General features: G+C 38.5%; 1 protein-coding gene across 1 annotated transcript in view; it reads right to left on the reverse strand.

Annotated features, from left to right (window-relative positions):
* LOC104619063 (desmocollin-2-like) overlaps positions 1-13753 on the reverse strand; it is a gene marked incomplete at its 5' end in the record, with an annotated part of 21690 nt that extends 7937 nt beyond the window's left edge. Inside the window, 10 exons of the mRNA XM_010284833.1 lie at positions 1046-1188; positions 1413-1672; positions 3119-3304; positions 4543-4677; positions 6319-6485; positions 7714-7858; positions 8812-8967; positions 10211-10324; positions 10793-10995; positions 13669-13753. Coding sequence (XP_010283135.1) covers positions 1046-1188; positions 1413-1672; positions 3119-3304; positions 4543-4677; positions 6319-6485; positions 7714-7858; positions 8812-8967; positions 10211-10324; positions 10793-10995; positions 13669-13753 — 1594 coding nt within the window. The remainder of the gene's footprint in view (positions 1-1045; positions 1189-1412; positions 1673-3118; positions 3305-4542; positions 4678-6318; positions 6486-7713; positions 7859-8811; positions 8968-10210; positions 10325-10792; positions 10996-13668) is intronic.
* Positions 13754-16023: the final 2270 nt, after the last annotated feature.

Raw genomic sequence — 16023 nt, forward strand, 5'->3', positions numbered from 1 at the left:
AAGGAGGCTGTGACCCTGTGGGAAGCCCATGCTGGTGCAGGCTCCTGGCAGGACCTGTGGACCCATGGAGAGAGAAGCACACGCTGGAACAGTCTGTTCCTGAAGGATGGCACCCTGTGGAAGGGACCCGGGCTGGAGCAGTTCGTGAAGAACTGCAGGCTCTGGGAAGGACTCATGTTGAAGTTTGTGGAGAACCGTCTCCCATGGGAGGGACCCCATGCTCAAGCAGAGAAAGAGCGTGAAAGTGTGAGTCCTCCAGAGGAAGAGACAACGTGTGATGAACTGACCGCAACTCCCATTCCCCATCCCCCTGCACTGTTTGCGGGGAAGGAGGCAGAGAAATCAGGAGCAAAGTTGAGCCCAGGAAGACGGGAGGGGTGGGGGGAAGGTGTTTTAAGATTTGGTTTTATTTCTCATTCTCTTACCCTGATTTTGACTGGCAATAAATTGAACTAATTTCCCCAAGTTGAATCTGTTTTGCCCGTGACAGTAACTGTTGAATGATCTCTCCCTGTCCTTATCTCGACCTACAAACCTTTCATTATATTTCCTCTCCTCTGTCCAGCTGAGGAGGGGAGTGATAGAGCAGCTTTGGTTGGCACCTGGTGTCCAGCCAAGGTCAACCCACCACACAAGGTCAACAACTTTCTTTCAAAAAGTTCTCTTTTTCTACTTTCTCTGTTGTCAACTTCACAGCTGCCAGTTGCTATCACTTCAAAAAAACTTTTTGAAAACAAATTCAGGAAATAAAGGAATACAATCCACAGGGGAAAAAATCTCTCAATTTAAACTTATTTAAGTTATTATCCTTAACAAAGGATTTTAAATTGGAGTAGATAACTTTTGAAGACATTGAGAATTTTCCACGATTTCTTAAATACTCTCCCTGCTGTATAATAGTCCCTAAGATTTTGATAGACCTAGCCCAAAGACATGACAATGGACTAGGTGGGCCTACGGTCTGCACCAGTATAGCTGTCCCCACACTAAATTTGCACATACACGTTATAGACCACAAAGAATACTGACAACATTTAGTACTCACTTCTGTCTATTGCGAGGACTGTGATATTGCATTGACCTCGTCTCATTTCTCCTATATCTCGGTCCAAGACTTTAACGGTTCTAACTTCACCCGATTTTTCATCTATGCTGATCCAATTACATTGTCCTGGTGGTATCCGGTAGCTGTCAAGAAAAATTGGTTTGTTTAGTTAAACATCTCAAATATATATAGACATGTATATGTATATACACACACACACATATATAGATACATGTACTCATATACACTCACGTGTGTGCAGGCACACACACACACATATACACACAGCATCAACAACTTTTTCCCCCTTCTGATATCCCACCCATGCTGTACTCCAAATAAACTAGTAGATAACATTGTTTCATACCATATGCCTTCACTGTTTCCAGTTTCTGGATCTTCTGCTAGGTATCTCCCAATACTTGTCCCAATCTCCTCACATTCTTTAACGTTTAGCCGTAAGTGACAGGGTTTAAACACCGGCCCCTCATCCACATCCAGGACATGCACTGTAACAGAGCTGGTGCTCTGGGAAAGTTGTTGTGAATGTGGTGCCAGCATGTAGGGTGCCTCGTTGTTGACAGCAATCACGAGGATCCTTTGCTTGGCGCTTTCATAGTCCAATCCCTGCAACAAAGGTGGGGTATTGGGTTTTCTCCTTCAAACCAATACAAACTTGGTATTGTTTTCACTGCCCAATCATTAAATAGATAAAACTGTACCACATTTATTTACAAAAGTCAGCTATCCTTCTGCAACATCCAGCTTGAGACACAGTAAAGGGACATGATTTTTTAAAAAAATGTTAAGTTCTAAGTTACTCAAAGAAAAGAACCTGAGGAACTACACCTAATAAGGCAAGCAGCACCACTGTAAAATTTTAGATGAATACCCTGATAGTCTAATCTAATAAAACTAATAGAACTGAGATAAAAATTAAATGTGGTGGGGGATTTTCTCCTCCCATGTCTAGTTGGCCATTATTTTAGGTTTCATATATTTCCTTTCCAGCACAAGTCAGTCACGCTTCTTGCTAGCACTTGCAATTTATTTCCTAGTAAGACTTCACCCATTGCAAATACGTCTGAACTTGTGGGGTTGATCAGTAAGTATCTACCATTGGCTCTTCAGACACCTTCTCCAAGTGGTCTGTATGCCTTTAATAGACCTATTTATATCCTGAAGTCATAATACTCTCTAGTCTACTACAGCATTACACTACATATAAGAAATTTCAGCTGGGTTAGTATACCAGCAACATAGCTTTAGAAAAAGCTCTGATGAATACCAGCAACAAAAACCATAATAAATAAAAAAAAACCCCTAATTTAACTGGCCTCTCTACCCTTATAAATACATCTTCAAATTTTAATATTAATTTTCTCTGCTCCTTAGAAGTTACACGTTATTGCAGTTTTAACAGCTAATGACAAAGAGGCACAAAGAGGCAAAGGGGCATGCTGGTGTACAGGTACAGCAGTCCTTTTATCTCACATCTGTCAAGTACTTGGTATAACAAGTAACTAAACTAACAAATAGTCTATGTGTATGCAGAATCCTTCACACCCCAGAAAAGCAAACCAGAAGTCACTACCCTGCAAAATAAAACCTGCAGAGCTTTATGCTGAGTTAGTAAGTTTAATCAACTCCGAGAGAGAATAAGACCGGAGGAGGTGCTCATCCCTCCCCTCCTTTGCAACACTCCCATTTCTGTTAAAAACCCAGCCATGAAGCATTCCTCAGTTACATCCCTAAGTCTAAACAACCGTGGAACCAGCCAAAAGCACCAGGCTCTTCTGGAACGACAAACCAAAGGGAATTCTTGGAATTCTGTGCACACAAAACTGAGCACTAGTCTGAAAGGTGAGTTTCGTAGGTCATGTACCACACACGAGCCTCACTTGCAGTGCATTATGCAATCTGCTCTAGAAGAGAGTTCAGATTGGGAAGAAAGCATGATCTGCCTGAGAGTTACAGCTATTCTTTGAATAAAAATGAGTTCTAGATTATTGGTTTTAAAAGCAACACCTGAAGACACACAAATTTTCCTCTAGCAGTTCCATTTTTACTTACCTTAACAACACACAGTACTCCTTCATTTGTGTTTTTGTCTGTTGTAATTTCAAAGGACCGATCATCATTTCCTCTTATAATTTCATACACGGCTCCTGAGCCAGGCGAACCAGGTTCATCAAGATCAACAACAGAGACTCTCAGTATTTCTACATTCACTCTGTTTTCCTCCACTCGCGTTTCATACTTGGAGTATCAAAAAAAAAAAAAAAAAATCAATTTCAATCAGTGAATGCTTTTCCATGATGCAGGACTGAAGAACACTGTATTTAAAGTAAGACTACTTAAACCCAAGGGGTCAATTTACCAAGCTGCTCTAATGATTTATTTTGTTTTCATGCATTAGCATATTTCCCCTATTTCCCCCACTCCTCCCTTACATCTTAAATGAAACAGTAAACCTTTCCTGCCGGCACAGTTGAAATCTCAGCTCCTTCATACACTCAAACTATCACTGACATAATTAAGTCTGGAATTCTCCTTCCAGGAAAGGTAAGTTAGCACAGTTCCCCTCAGTTATATCAGTTATAGATGCAAATTTGCATACAATACAATCAAGCTGAGCATTAGAAAAGGCACTAGGGTAAATAAAAAGAATATATATAAACAAACCACAAGAACTTGAAGAAAAGCCAAGAAGGGTGAAATACATCTTTACTTGGATAGCAAAGGATGAAAGGATTTTTCTTATTTTTTTATCTTTATGAAGAGCTGTGTTATTCTGTACAAGCTCTACAGTAGTGAGTGGAAAGGATAGGGTATGTGTATTCCTCATGGATAATGAATTATTTTTCATAAATTTCATATTACAAAATCTCCTGTGGTATTTCAGCTGAATATATGGTTATTGAGACATACTGTCAGTCCTGAATAATTCAGATGACTGCAATAAGCAAAAACTTAAGGCTGAGTTATAGCTATTGGTGAACAAGAAGTGGTTTAAATAATATTTCTGTAGAAGAAAAAAAAAATTAGAAAAGCATAGAAAATCTCGGTGAAAATCCTTGCATCTACTTCACTGACACTAACACTTTCATTTGCAACACAGGAGTAGCCAAAAGGTGGTCAAACAGTAACGAGGTCATAACAATGCTTAGGAGTGAATCTGTCCCCTCCCTGAAAATGGTTAAATGAGGGGATTTCTAAGACTATGTGCTGCAGCAGAGGTGAGTAAGTCATGTCAGCTTCCTCACAATGGACATAAGGTAAATGACTCAAAACAACTAATATACGAGTAGGTCTAATTACCAAACAGCACAACAACCAACAGAGCACTCTCAAATGTCTATATTGGCATCAACTGCCTCAGGGCATTAAGCTTCATATTTGAGGAAGTTAGAAGGAAGTTAGAAGGTGAATAAAAATAATTGGTTTTTTGTTTTTTGTTTTTTTTTTTTACAGACAGTTCATTTATGAAGACTTACTTGTATCTGTTTAAAGGATGGTGCATTGTCATTTGTATCTTCGATTTTAATGACAGCTGTTCCTGTAGTGCACAAACCAAAAGGCTGACCTGCCATATCTCTCACTTCGACTAACAAAGTGTAACTGGGTACCAGCTGAAAAGATGAATAAAAGCATACAAGAAGCTTAACATACTCAGTTTTTTAATCACATAGTTACACACAAGAGCAGAACTAAGTATTTTACTCCTGTTCCCCAACTCTGCTCTAAATTCAGTGCTCCCTTACAAAATGAGGCAATGAGCTTTGGGGCTTTTTCCCTATCATTTCAAAAGGAAAACAAGTAAAATATTTTTTAGCAGCTAAGCAGCACTGAGTTCAGCATCTGTTAGTCATATGTACGCTATATCCTGTATCACATACAGCTTCTCGCAACGTCGGTGTTATTTTCCAGTACCTGAAGTTTTGGAAGACACAAATTACGCACTTTCATCTGCTATGTCTTCCCTTTGAAGCTGCAGAGTATTCCCCTGGGTTTCCAGCTGGTAAAGTGCGTGTCTCTCATTTCAGTGAGGACGACCAGAAATGGTGCTGCAATCGGCCGTTGCCTGGGCAGCGCCCGCCATTTGGCACGGTCTGGCCCAGGAGGAGTCAGGGCCCTTATCAGTTCCAAGGGGACCACTGATAAGCAGCCCACTTAAATCCCTGACTTGAGTCACAACAGCAGAAGGCTTGTTTAAGCCTTGTTAATACCTGAACAGCCCAGAGAAGGGGGACCAGGGTGGGGACTGGGCACAAAACAAGGGAATTTGTAAATCAAGACAGTAAGTCCAGTTCCAAATGCTTGGAAGTAGCATTAGCTTTCTCAGGTGGAGGAAAGGAATCTCCTGTTCCACTTCATAAGTTTATCTTTGAAAGATAGGCAGTGGACTCATTTTTCAAGCTCTCCTTCCCTCAGGAGTCACTGTGATTTTTCCTTAGTAGTCATGGTGATGCTCACAGCTGCTGCATTCTTCTCTCACTAAAAAAGTTGGGCAGTGTACCTGCAAGTGCACGATTTTGCAATATGCTGCTAATGTGGATTTTCAGCCATGAAGCAATGTAAGTATGCCAGAGTAAGACTCTTTTAATCTTCAAAAAAGATGTGCCCATAGCAGTGTTTTTTCCTAGAATGACTGTCTTATGCTGGAAATATTATTTTGAATTACACATGCCTGTCAGTTTTTCTAGCGTAAAGAATCTCTCACATGGTATTTTAACAAACAAATAAAATAAAATAAAAATGAAATCTTTCTGTATCTTATTTACTTGAAAGCTAGCTGACAAGAATAAATGGTTTGTGCCTTAATTTTAGGAAATGTTATATTACTGTTTAGGTTTCAGATATTGGAGATATTTCTGTTGACTATAGGATGACTGACTACTTCCAGAAAAGTTGGTTTGTCTTCCTTGTGAAGAACCAAGAAGCACCTCAAATGGAGCTTGATTAGGAGGAAACAGTGGCGCATGGGATTCGTAAACAGAGAAAGAATAAAAATCCATAGGATTTTTGATCCATAGGGCAAATAGGAGAGCAGTAGGAGGTCCCCTGCCAAGACTAGCAAGAATCCAGTAGATCTGTGCAGAAACCCTTTGGACCAATTACAGGTCTCTGGAAAGCTTTGGAAGCTCCTTAGAGAGGGAAACAAATCAAGGTAACAGGAATGGTTTATCTGGTATTCCCATGCCAGCAGTTCAGAGTTAAGAAGCTATCTGTGTGCACTACATGACAACTAGAGATGCTTCAGGAAAGATCACCTCTCTGTCCAGCTGCGGTAATAATACAGTAATGACACCCGTGTCACCATGTAAAGAAAATGCTGGGGTTACTGGCGGATTTTGTGACACAATGCGGTATTTCAATGTAGTATGCAGAGTATAAGGCTCGTCTCTGTCCTCTGCAATCACTTTTCCAACAATTACCCCTGTGAACAGAATACAGCAATTTTTAGTTCCAGAAGAATCTGTGAATATTAAAAAAAAATTATTTGAACGAGTATTTCTATTTTAGATACATGAAAATAGCTATTTGGTCATTTAGCTCTAAATGAAAATAACATTACAAACACAGTAAATAGTAGTAAAAATACAGTGACAGTGTAAAATTATCTATTTTAATGCTCTAGCTGTATTTTTTTCATTCTTAGACAAAGTAATTATCACAGCTGTCAGAAAGAATTATCAGAAGAAAGTCTAAAAGTTTTGATTTCGGTTAGCGTTTTTGACAGTGACTTCTAACGGAGCATCCATGCCAAGCGCAGCTGAAGAGGAGTTGCCGGGGAGATGAGGGGGAGGTTCGGCGCGCTCTGACGGGTTCGAGCTGCAGCTCTGCCTCGCGGGGGTGCTGCCGGGCGCCACCCCTACAGCCCGACTGGTTTTGGAACTTCACTTTAAACCAGTAACTCACCCAGTAAGAAGTAAAGCAGCTCAGAGAATGAAATGCAACTGGTGTTTTGGGGTGAATGGGAAGACACTTTTCTTCCTTTTTGATGAAGCAAGTTAGACTTTCCCCACTCTGTACCCCTGGCCTAGGAGATGAGCAAGGAATGACAAACCACGGCTTTTGCATTCCTTATTCTCTGGGGTCCACCTCTCTCCCTCCTTTTGTCCTCTGTTACACAGACACATAAAGTCAGTAACGGGGAAATCCCTGCCTGGCAGGAGCAAGACTTTCTCCCCCCTCCCACCCTCTCCCCAGAAAAGTCCTACCTTAGTTCTTCAGCTCGGACAAACACTGCAAGCTTAATCAAAGGCATTTTTACACCTTAGAACACCACCAATTTAGTTGTTTAGGAAAGTAATCTGTTAAAAACTGCTGTTCTGTCAATCAAAACATTTTATGGTAACAGGTGATTTTGGATAAAATGAAAAGAATAATGTTCTGAAGTTCTTACACTGTTTTAGGAACACTGAATCATCTCAGATTTTAAAAACTTTTTTAAGCAATACTTTTCGCTGTGATTGAGATGCATTTTGGAATTTCTAGTTATCAAGAAATCTTGAGCTACTTTTTGCAAATTTTTTGTTGTAAATAAATACTCCTTAGGAAATCCCACTGAAATTCATTAAAAGGCAGGATCGCACCTAGTCACACTGGTATGTAAGTGAGCTGAGTAGTGGTAACTGTGTTCACCAATTTAAAACAATTCTTACCAGGTCTGGAATTTTCAAGGACAGAAAACTCAAAAAGATCCTGTGTAAAATACGGAGCATTATCGTTATCATCCTCTATCCTGATTGTATGCACAAGTGGTACCTCTGGTGAATAACCATCTGGAGTGGTTGCAAAGCAAATGATCTACAAAGACATAAACTCAGTAATTCACTTCATGCTTAAGCAACATGACGTATCATTACACTTTTAGTTCAATGGAGGTGTCGATAAAATGAAATAGAGCGTGCCAAGCACACCCTTCTCAAGAACAGGCTCTTCAGCCACATGGGAAGGGGAAGTGACTGATACCTTATGATGACAGCAACAAAAAACCTTTAAATGCTTTACAGTCTTTCCCCTTTCCATTCCTTGCACTACAAGTATTTGAATCTTTCTTTTTCTCCCTCCCCAACTCTGTCAAACACTTTTTTGAAGTCTCTTGAGTATTTTTTTTTCAAGTATCTATGAGGCAACCTCAACCTTACCAAAAATTTAGATGCAAATATTGCTATTTAGAACAAAATCAAGAACAGCAGCAAAACTATTTGCCCATTACAACATAATCTAATTAAATGCAGTAATAGGTACTGCAAATTACTTAACTATTTAGAAGCTGTTTCTATTAACTGCCTTCTTACACTTCTCAGCCAGTAGAGCGAGCAGTGTACCTTGTTAACAAAATACCAAAACTGAACAGCTTGAGAAAGAGAGGCTTAAAAACCCACAGCTGTCCAGAGTTCCTAGTTATTTTGTTTTTACAGACCTTTTCAACCTTCCCTGGAAAACTCCAGGATAACTTCAAACTCTTCCCAAAAAGTGATGCAAATCCAATAGCTCTCTACATTTATGCTGTAATTAGAGTCTAAGCAGTGAAAAGCAAAGCTATTCTCAAAATCTAGATGACCAGCTATTTCTTTTTGTCACTGATTTCATCTTGACAACACAAAGAATATTACTCAGAACAGGTAGTTGATTCCAGATCTTGTCTATTCCCGTTTCCCCCGTAACCCAGCTTTCAAATATATACATGACAGAAAAAAAAAAAAAAAAGAAGAAAAAATAAGATTTAACTATATTTACATAATATAGGCCTGTACCTGAAAGCTTGGATATTGTTCACGGTCTACTGCACGAGTAGCAAAGATATTTCCAGTTTCTCTTTCTATGTAAAACAAACCCTTTGGATCTTGATCAATTCCCGGTCCACTTGCAGAATAATAAATGGTGTAGTTCTGAGCTGTGTCTGACTGGACCTATAAAAAACGTGTTCTTAAGCCCAATGGAAAACAGCAGCATCATTCTAATACATTTCCCCCCTTTTCATGATCATATTTAGAACAAGCAGGAACTCTTAAGAAAAACCAAAAAAATAAAAAGACTCCCTTAACTTATTTCTGCTTCTTTAGTGGCTTAAACTTTACAGAATAGGAGAACAGCTTGCCACGTAACTGCCTTCCTTTATAATGCATGTACATGAGAAGGGGTAGTTAATGCAAACTCAGAAATGTTTAGGACTATCTACCAATTAAATAAATGACAGTGTGCGTAAAAAATATTTTGAAATGCAATCTCTCTCAAATACTGCACATACAAGACACATTCAGATACAGCAGGCTTATTATTTCTGTCAGTGTTCAAGAGATTTTGGTTTTAGTGCACCCATTGTAAATGTGGTTTTGCAACTAGAGAAGAAAAAGCAAAGCAAGGAAAGAAGGAAAGAAACAAAGAAGGAAAGAAAGATCACCCAGTCCAGAGATACGCCAGTTCAGATAGCCTCTCTACATCTCATTACAAGCACCAAGGAGGTAACATTAGCAGTTACCTATTTATAAACACTCTCCTCCCCAAATACTTTCCTTACCTACTGAATGCCAGAAGTTAGGAAGGGAAGATTAGTAGAACGATTGCTCTGCACAGACTCTGTTATTACACTTGTCTCTGCACATCTGCTACCAGCCACTCTGTAATCTAGTGAAGGCTAGATGGATCTATGATAACTTTAGTTCTTGCATTTCTCTTTCACGCCTACTTGTTTTCTTACAGTAAGTACTTTTCCTAATAATATAGGCCATACTCAGTCTTCAGTGCTACAAGTATACACCTGGAGCTCCAGAAAGGATGTAGACATGCAGGTCCACTCTGTGTCTACAAAATCTTTTTCTAGGCAATGTTTTGTGGGGAGGAGTTTGTTGTTTGTTTTTTATTTAATTACACACTTTACTGAATTCCAAGCCAAAGAGCTCTCTTCTGACAGTATGCCTCTCTCCTTTTTACAGCTTTTGCACATTTCCAGTTCACCCCAACAACTATGATCACAAGTTGTTTCAGCTACAATATCACAAGATACACAATGAACAGGACAGAACAAGACAGAAGAATAATAACAGGAATGGCATCAGTAGGGAATATGAGAGCTCAGTTTTGTTCTTCCTTTATCATACAAGTCACATATAAAACTAGCTTGTGTCATAAAATTAGGATTCACATAAAGTATACCTGCTGTATTTGTAGCGGAAAGGGTCCCAGTGAGTTCTCTATCATAACAGATGGAATAGGGCCCCACCTTCTTTTGGTTCGCTTGAGAACTGTATCTCTAGCATGCCTGGTCTTCTGTGTCTGGGTCTAGAGGATAAAAAGGTAAGAATATATCCATATATTCTTAACTGTGTAAATTTTTGCTTAACTATTATCCTGCATTTCCATCTTTTTTCCCCTCCCTCCCAGTTTTCCCACTGACCATTTGTTTTTCCAAGATCTTAATTTCTGATTATACATGTGATAGTATTCCAAGAGTTTTTTCATTCATTGTAATACTTTGCACAAATAACATTTGCTTTAATTCCTCAAACATGGTTTTTAAGATTCTTGATATTCCTGGTTAAGCTCCTTGCTAGCATGTCCCATTTGAGAAAGGAAGTCTGCTGACTACCAACAACTGCTAAATAAAAATACACTCTACACCAGAGTGCTTTGCCTGATTATTTGAATCCAAAATTCACCTACAGTTACCCAGCATGAAGCTGTACTCTGTGAAACACTATTTCAAATAAATAAGGTGTCCTGAAATTAGAAGCTCACCTTTTTTTCTTCTTCCACCAAGCTGATATGTATTTTCTTTTGTACATGTTCTTGAATGTCTTTAAGTAATATGGTAAAAGTCTTTTTCTCAGCGGACAACGAAACAGCAGATGTTGTGTACACAGAACCATCCTCTAGAATTTTGAAGTTCCCATCACTGGAACTGATAATCTCTGCAGACTGAAGGCATTCTCTCAAATCAACTGTAAAAATATATTCAGACAGTAACAGCTTAAACAGTGAAACAGAACAGCTTAAACAGTGAAACAGTAACATCCCTCACACAAAAAAACAAAACATTCCCCAAGTAAAAATTATATTTACTGACACATGGAGTCTTCAAAAATTTGGTCATTCAGTATTTCAGCATCACAAATATAGGTTTTAGAACCCATTTATGCACTCAGATTGGACCAAGTTTACATGAATTTCCACTCATGTTCACAAGTGTTTCCTAAAGGACATGGGTGCTTCATGGATATCTTTCAGCAAGACACTATCACAGTGGTAAAATTATTGAAGCATCGGAGCTGAACTAATACATTTAAATGCAAAAAAACTTTGTAGACACGCTCATTATTGGATCAGTAGCTATTACATTTGCCTTGTGCTCCATGCTCCACAAAATCAGTGAAGATGATTAATTAATGCAAATGCTCAATGGAGATACTACATCTTGGAAGTTTTGCCCTCGGGAGGAAAGCACTGACTGGTACTATGTGATTTAATAGTCTCAGGAGGACAAAGGCCTTTAAATTATGAGGCAGACAGATGGGAGAGATAAAGACTAACTCTAGAACAAACAATTGGCAATTTTTTCATATGTACATGACAATCTCATGCAGTTTATAGGAAGTAAGTTCAGCATAATTCTTGGGTATTTTTTACTGCATTTGCTATCAGTTGTGGCTAAAATAAACTTTAATGCACTTCAGTAAACTTGATTCATCAGCAAGTAATTCAGCACTATGGCTGGAGAAAAAGCAAAATCAGGATAATCACCATTAACTGCAATAGGACCACAGGACTAAGCAAGAATGATTTAGCACTCTGAAAAAGATGAAGGCCAGAAATCCAAACTCTAGACGAGTGACCCTTGCAGACTGCAAGAGGTGTCAGTGTCATGTTCTCAAAATCAAAACTTTTCAATACTCCTTCAGTGATATCATAGTGGATGGGACCTTGCTCTATTAAAGCTGATTGCAAAATTTGCAGAGTAGATTCAGAATTTCACCCCATGTATGTAGATGATATTTTCAATAAACTAAATTTCATTTCTCTTTCAAGAATGCAAGAACAGATGAGAAGCACAATTTTAAATATGACATGATTTCTTCCTTCCTCTTCTTAAGTTTTTCTTTTAACTGCTCAGTCAAACAATTCCTAGACTTTCTATAGTACTGGAGCAGTGACTCTTCTCCCTTGTCAGTCTGTACAACGAAAATTTAGTATTGAAGAGAATATCACTGCCTCACTTAAAGGTGTCTCATACTGTCGCATATTACAGCACTGCATTTCCAAAAGTACCAGACTGGAGAATTTGTTTCTGATGTGAGTCAAAATTATGCCTAGTTGTCCACAGCTTTGTGGGATCTTTTTTCTTTAGAGCCTCTCGTATGCGTTGCGTAAGTCAGAAATACAAAAAAAACTTACAACAACCAGGAAAATCCTGACTCATTTTATTGTCAAGGTATGGTCCTTGCATCAATGCAAAATATATTATTTATATATTTATTGCTTTCTCAATAAATATTTAAGTAATGTCATTCACACTCTAAAGGTTGTGTTAAATGTTTGGGAAAAAAAAAGTTTAAGTTCAATGTTACACAATTTCTTTCATAGCACTGTAATAACATGATGTTTTGTTTTTATAAAAATTAATTTTATTTACACAGAGACATGCTAAAGTCTCTGAGAACATGCTAAATACTTAAACAGCTGTAGTAACCTTTCATTTTAAAATTCAACAGTAAGGTCAACGAACTTCCATTTTTAAAGCTAGATTTTCTGAGCACCTGTATTGTGATGAACTACCAATCCACTTTATTTGTTCCTTCTGTAGGAATGCAGATTAGGATTGCAGATTTGGAACATATTCCTCTGTTGTCCTAGGACTCACACAGGGCACCTCTAAATCCTCAAATTCAGTCTCAGGCAGCACAGAACCCTGTAGCAGTTCCTATGCCACACCTGTAAAAGCTGCCTTTCAAAGAGTGGTCTGAAAAAAAAGGAGTGAGGTGTTTTCTGGTCTCCCCTATTCTTCCCAGTCACCTGCACACTGCCCTAAACCGAGACAGACCGTCCAGCCAGATAGGAGCACTCTCCCAACCCAATGTGCATGCAGGACACCTTTGCAGTGTGTCCCTGGTGTGTCCCGAATGCCCCAGCACCGCTGAGCAGTCACATCCACACTTCACGGAGCAGCAGCTTCTGGGTGCTTGGTTGTGTGGGTTTTGTTGTCTGGGGTTTTTTTGTTTTGTTTTGTTTCCATTATCCAAATGACTTACTGCCTTCTTCATATGACTCTGTGAGTTACGGGTGCACTTTGGAATATTAAGCCACTTACTTATATACTAAGCCCTAGACTCCAAATTTTGAAAACACTAAACTCTGCCATTCTAGTTTTCAAATAAACCCTGAAAGCTGACAACAGCTGTTTACACAAAAGGCAAATGGATGCACGGAGCCAGTGTCCAAACCTGTAACAAACATAGGGCGTATCCTTCATAAAAAGGCTGATCCAGCTGTTTACCTGGCTGTCCAGTCATCCATTCATTCCATTAAAAAAAAAAAAAAAAGTCTCCTTCACTGGTAACAGCATCTCCAGCAAAGGTGCAATGTTGTATTGTTAAGATGGGCATCTCGCAGTTTCTCACCTCTGCCAACTAACGTGTCAGCCTCTAGTTCAGAAGGAACACGAAAAATTACTTTCTTGCAAGCTTCACAGCACAAACTCAGTACCTAGAAAACAAATTAAGAAATCAGGGGGGCAGGAAAATTACATGGTATTTTGAATAATAACTACAGACACTAAAGCTGCCTTTGGTTTGTTTGCTTTTTCAGACAAGCCGGTGAAACGGCACAGAAAGCATTCTTCGGCTAAAAATTCAGGTACTGTGCAGCATAGCATGTAAAGTTTCAAACTGGGGACAAGGTCTGACTGCTGCTCCTGAATCTGCCCATGGCTGGTGTTTTGTTTGTTTGGCTTTTTTTCTACAATCACAGCGGCACGGACATTAACAGCAAGAGTTTCCTTCGACTAGAAGATTTCACCTACACTGTTATTGTAGTAATGAAAAGACAAAACGCAGCTTCGCCATGCACTCCCTCCAAAGCATTCTTGGCCAATTCAGATCCAAGGTCTCTAAGCACTAAGGTTCAATCCATCAACACTCAGTTTGGTAGAACTGTGGTGATGCTTAACTTTAAAGGGACAAATGTCTTATTAAACCCACATGACGACACTTGCACTTACATATCACTTTGCATCTTCAAAGTACCTTCTCAGCAAACTAATTAAATCCAGCTTCAGCAATTAGATATGACATAAATAAAACGACGTGTATCACAGCAGTCCACTCCCATATAACCAGTTACAAAATGGGGTCCTCCTCAAAATTCAAATGAGTAGTAGATAACCAGACTTTTTTATACAAAAAAATTATATGGAGGTACAAAGATTTTCCTCAGCAAAGAGCAATTTAGTCCTGACCTCAGATTATACATATATGTGTGTGTATATATAAACATCTTGCCTAGTTTCTATCCAAATGTTTAAAATTGTAATCCAAAAATCACACAGCCCATTAAACAAAGAAAGAGAGAAATGTAAATAAATGTATTCACACTTTTAAGTACATTTATTCTTTCAGGATAAAAGTCTAGCAAAAAGGAAAGTAATTTTTATTTCACACATACCTTTAGGATTAAAGGTATAAAGTAAATAGCTAATGGAAATTCTGAAAATTACTTGTGATTCTTATTGAGAAAATATTTAAATAAAAATACTTGAAAACTTTTAAGACATTAGGAACCTCTAGAAAAACTATGATCAGCTAAAAAAATTAAAGTTGAAATGTGGAATTTAATCATTGTATTAAAGCACTTTAAATGCTGTGTCTGCATCATAAAAGCTCTTCATACTGTTCCTTATATATACACACTGATATAAAAATATGTATATATAAAACAACTTAAACTTCCCTGCTTATGTATTGGTAGGCACCTTCATCATTAACAGATACTTAATAAAACACTCTCTCCTGATAGATGTTGTATTAATTTTTGAGTTATTAAAATGACACCATCTTGTTACATTATTCTAAGATATTTTAGGAATCAATGACATCTAAATTTGAAATGGTAATGCCATGCTAGTTTGATGTGAGCACAAAGAACTATTGAGGTGTTAAACAAATGTAAATGGTAGTTATTTATGAATATCAAGATATAAGGAAACACCAGGTAAAAATGAGCTGTGATGTCCTTTCACTTTATACAAAGACGACACTTCAGCAGTTTTTTGGGTTTGGGTGTTGTTTTTTTCCTACTTGACAGGGGAATTTCTTTTACTTTTTTTTTTTTAATTAGATGTATGAGTAAACTCTCTTGGGTTTCTTTGGGTTTTATTATTAATATCCTAGCAAAGACAGGCATGCATAGTGTCTGTAATAGTAACACTTTCATTAAAATGTACATATATAATTAATATAAAAATAATAAATTCAAGTGCTTCAACACTACCGAGTATTTTTCCTTCAGGCTCAAACGATCATCTGCCCTCTTTTTGTGAACGCAATGGTAATAGGGAAGAAAGGGGGTAAGAGACAAAAACCAAAACCCTTTCCCCCACCCCCTAAAAAAAAAAAAAAAGAAAAAAGAGAACTCCCCTGCTCTCCCCGACAATGGCTTTTCTGTAGCTGATAATTACGTACAAATATAGTAAACTGAAGGTAAAAGGAATTGCTGAAATTGTTCAATGCCCAGCTAACTCTTCCAGAGGAGCTTAACACGCTCCACACCGTACGCACAACCCTTCCCGTGGAAAAGGCACAACCGTCGGGGGGGCAGAGGAGGGGGGGGTGTTAAATAAAACGACCTGCGGCTTAATTTTTCCTATGAATTATCAGAAGCGGCATTAGCGGCCAGAGCATGTGTCCGCCGCGTAACCTCACGGCACGCTCCAAAAGCCACCCGACCACCGGTCCGAAAGTTAACCCCACAACCAACCG

Source organism: Phaethon lepturus, unplaced genomic scaffold, assembly GCF_000687285.1.
Source record: "Phaethon lepturus isolate BGI_N335 unplaced genomic scaffold, ASM68728v1 scaffold44, whole genome shotgun sequence".
In the NCBI taxonomy this organism is placed as follows: domain Eukaryota; kingdom Metazoa; phylum Chordata; class Aves; order Phaethontiformes; family Phaethontidae; genus Phaethon; species Phaethon lepturus.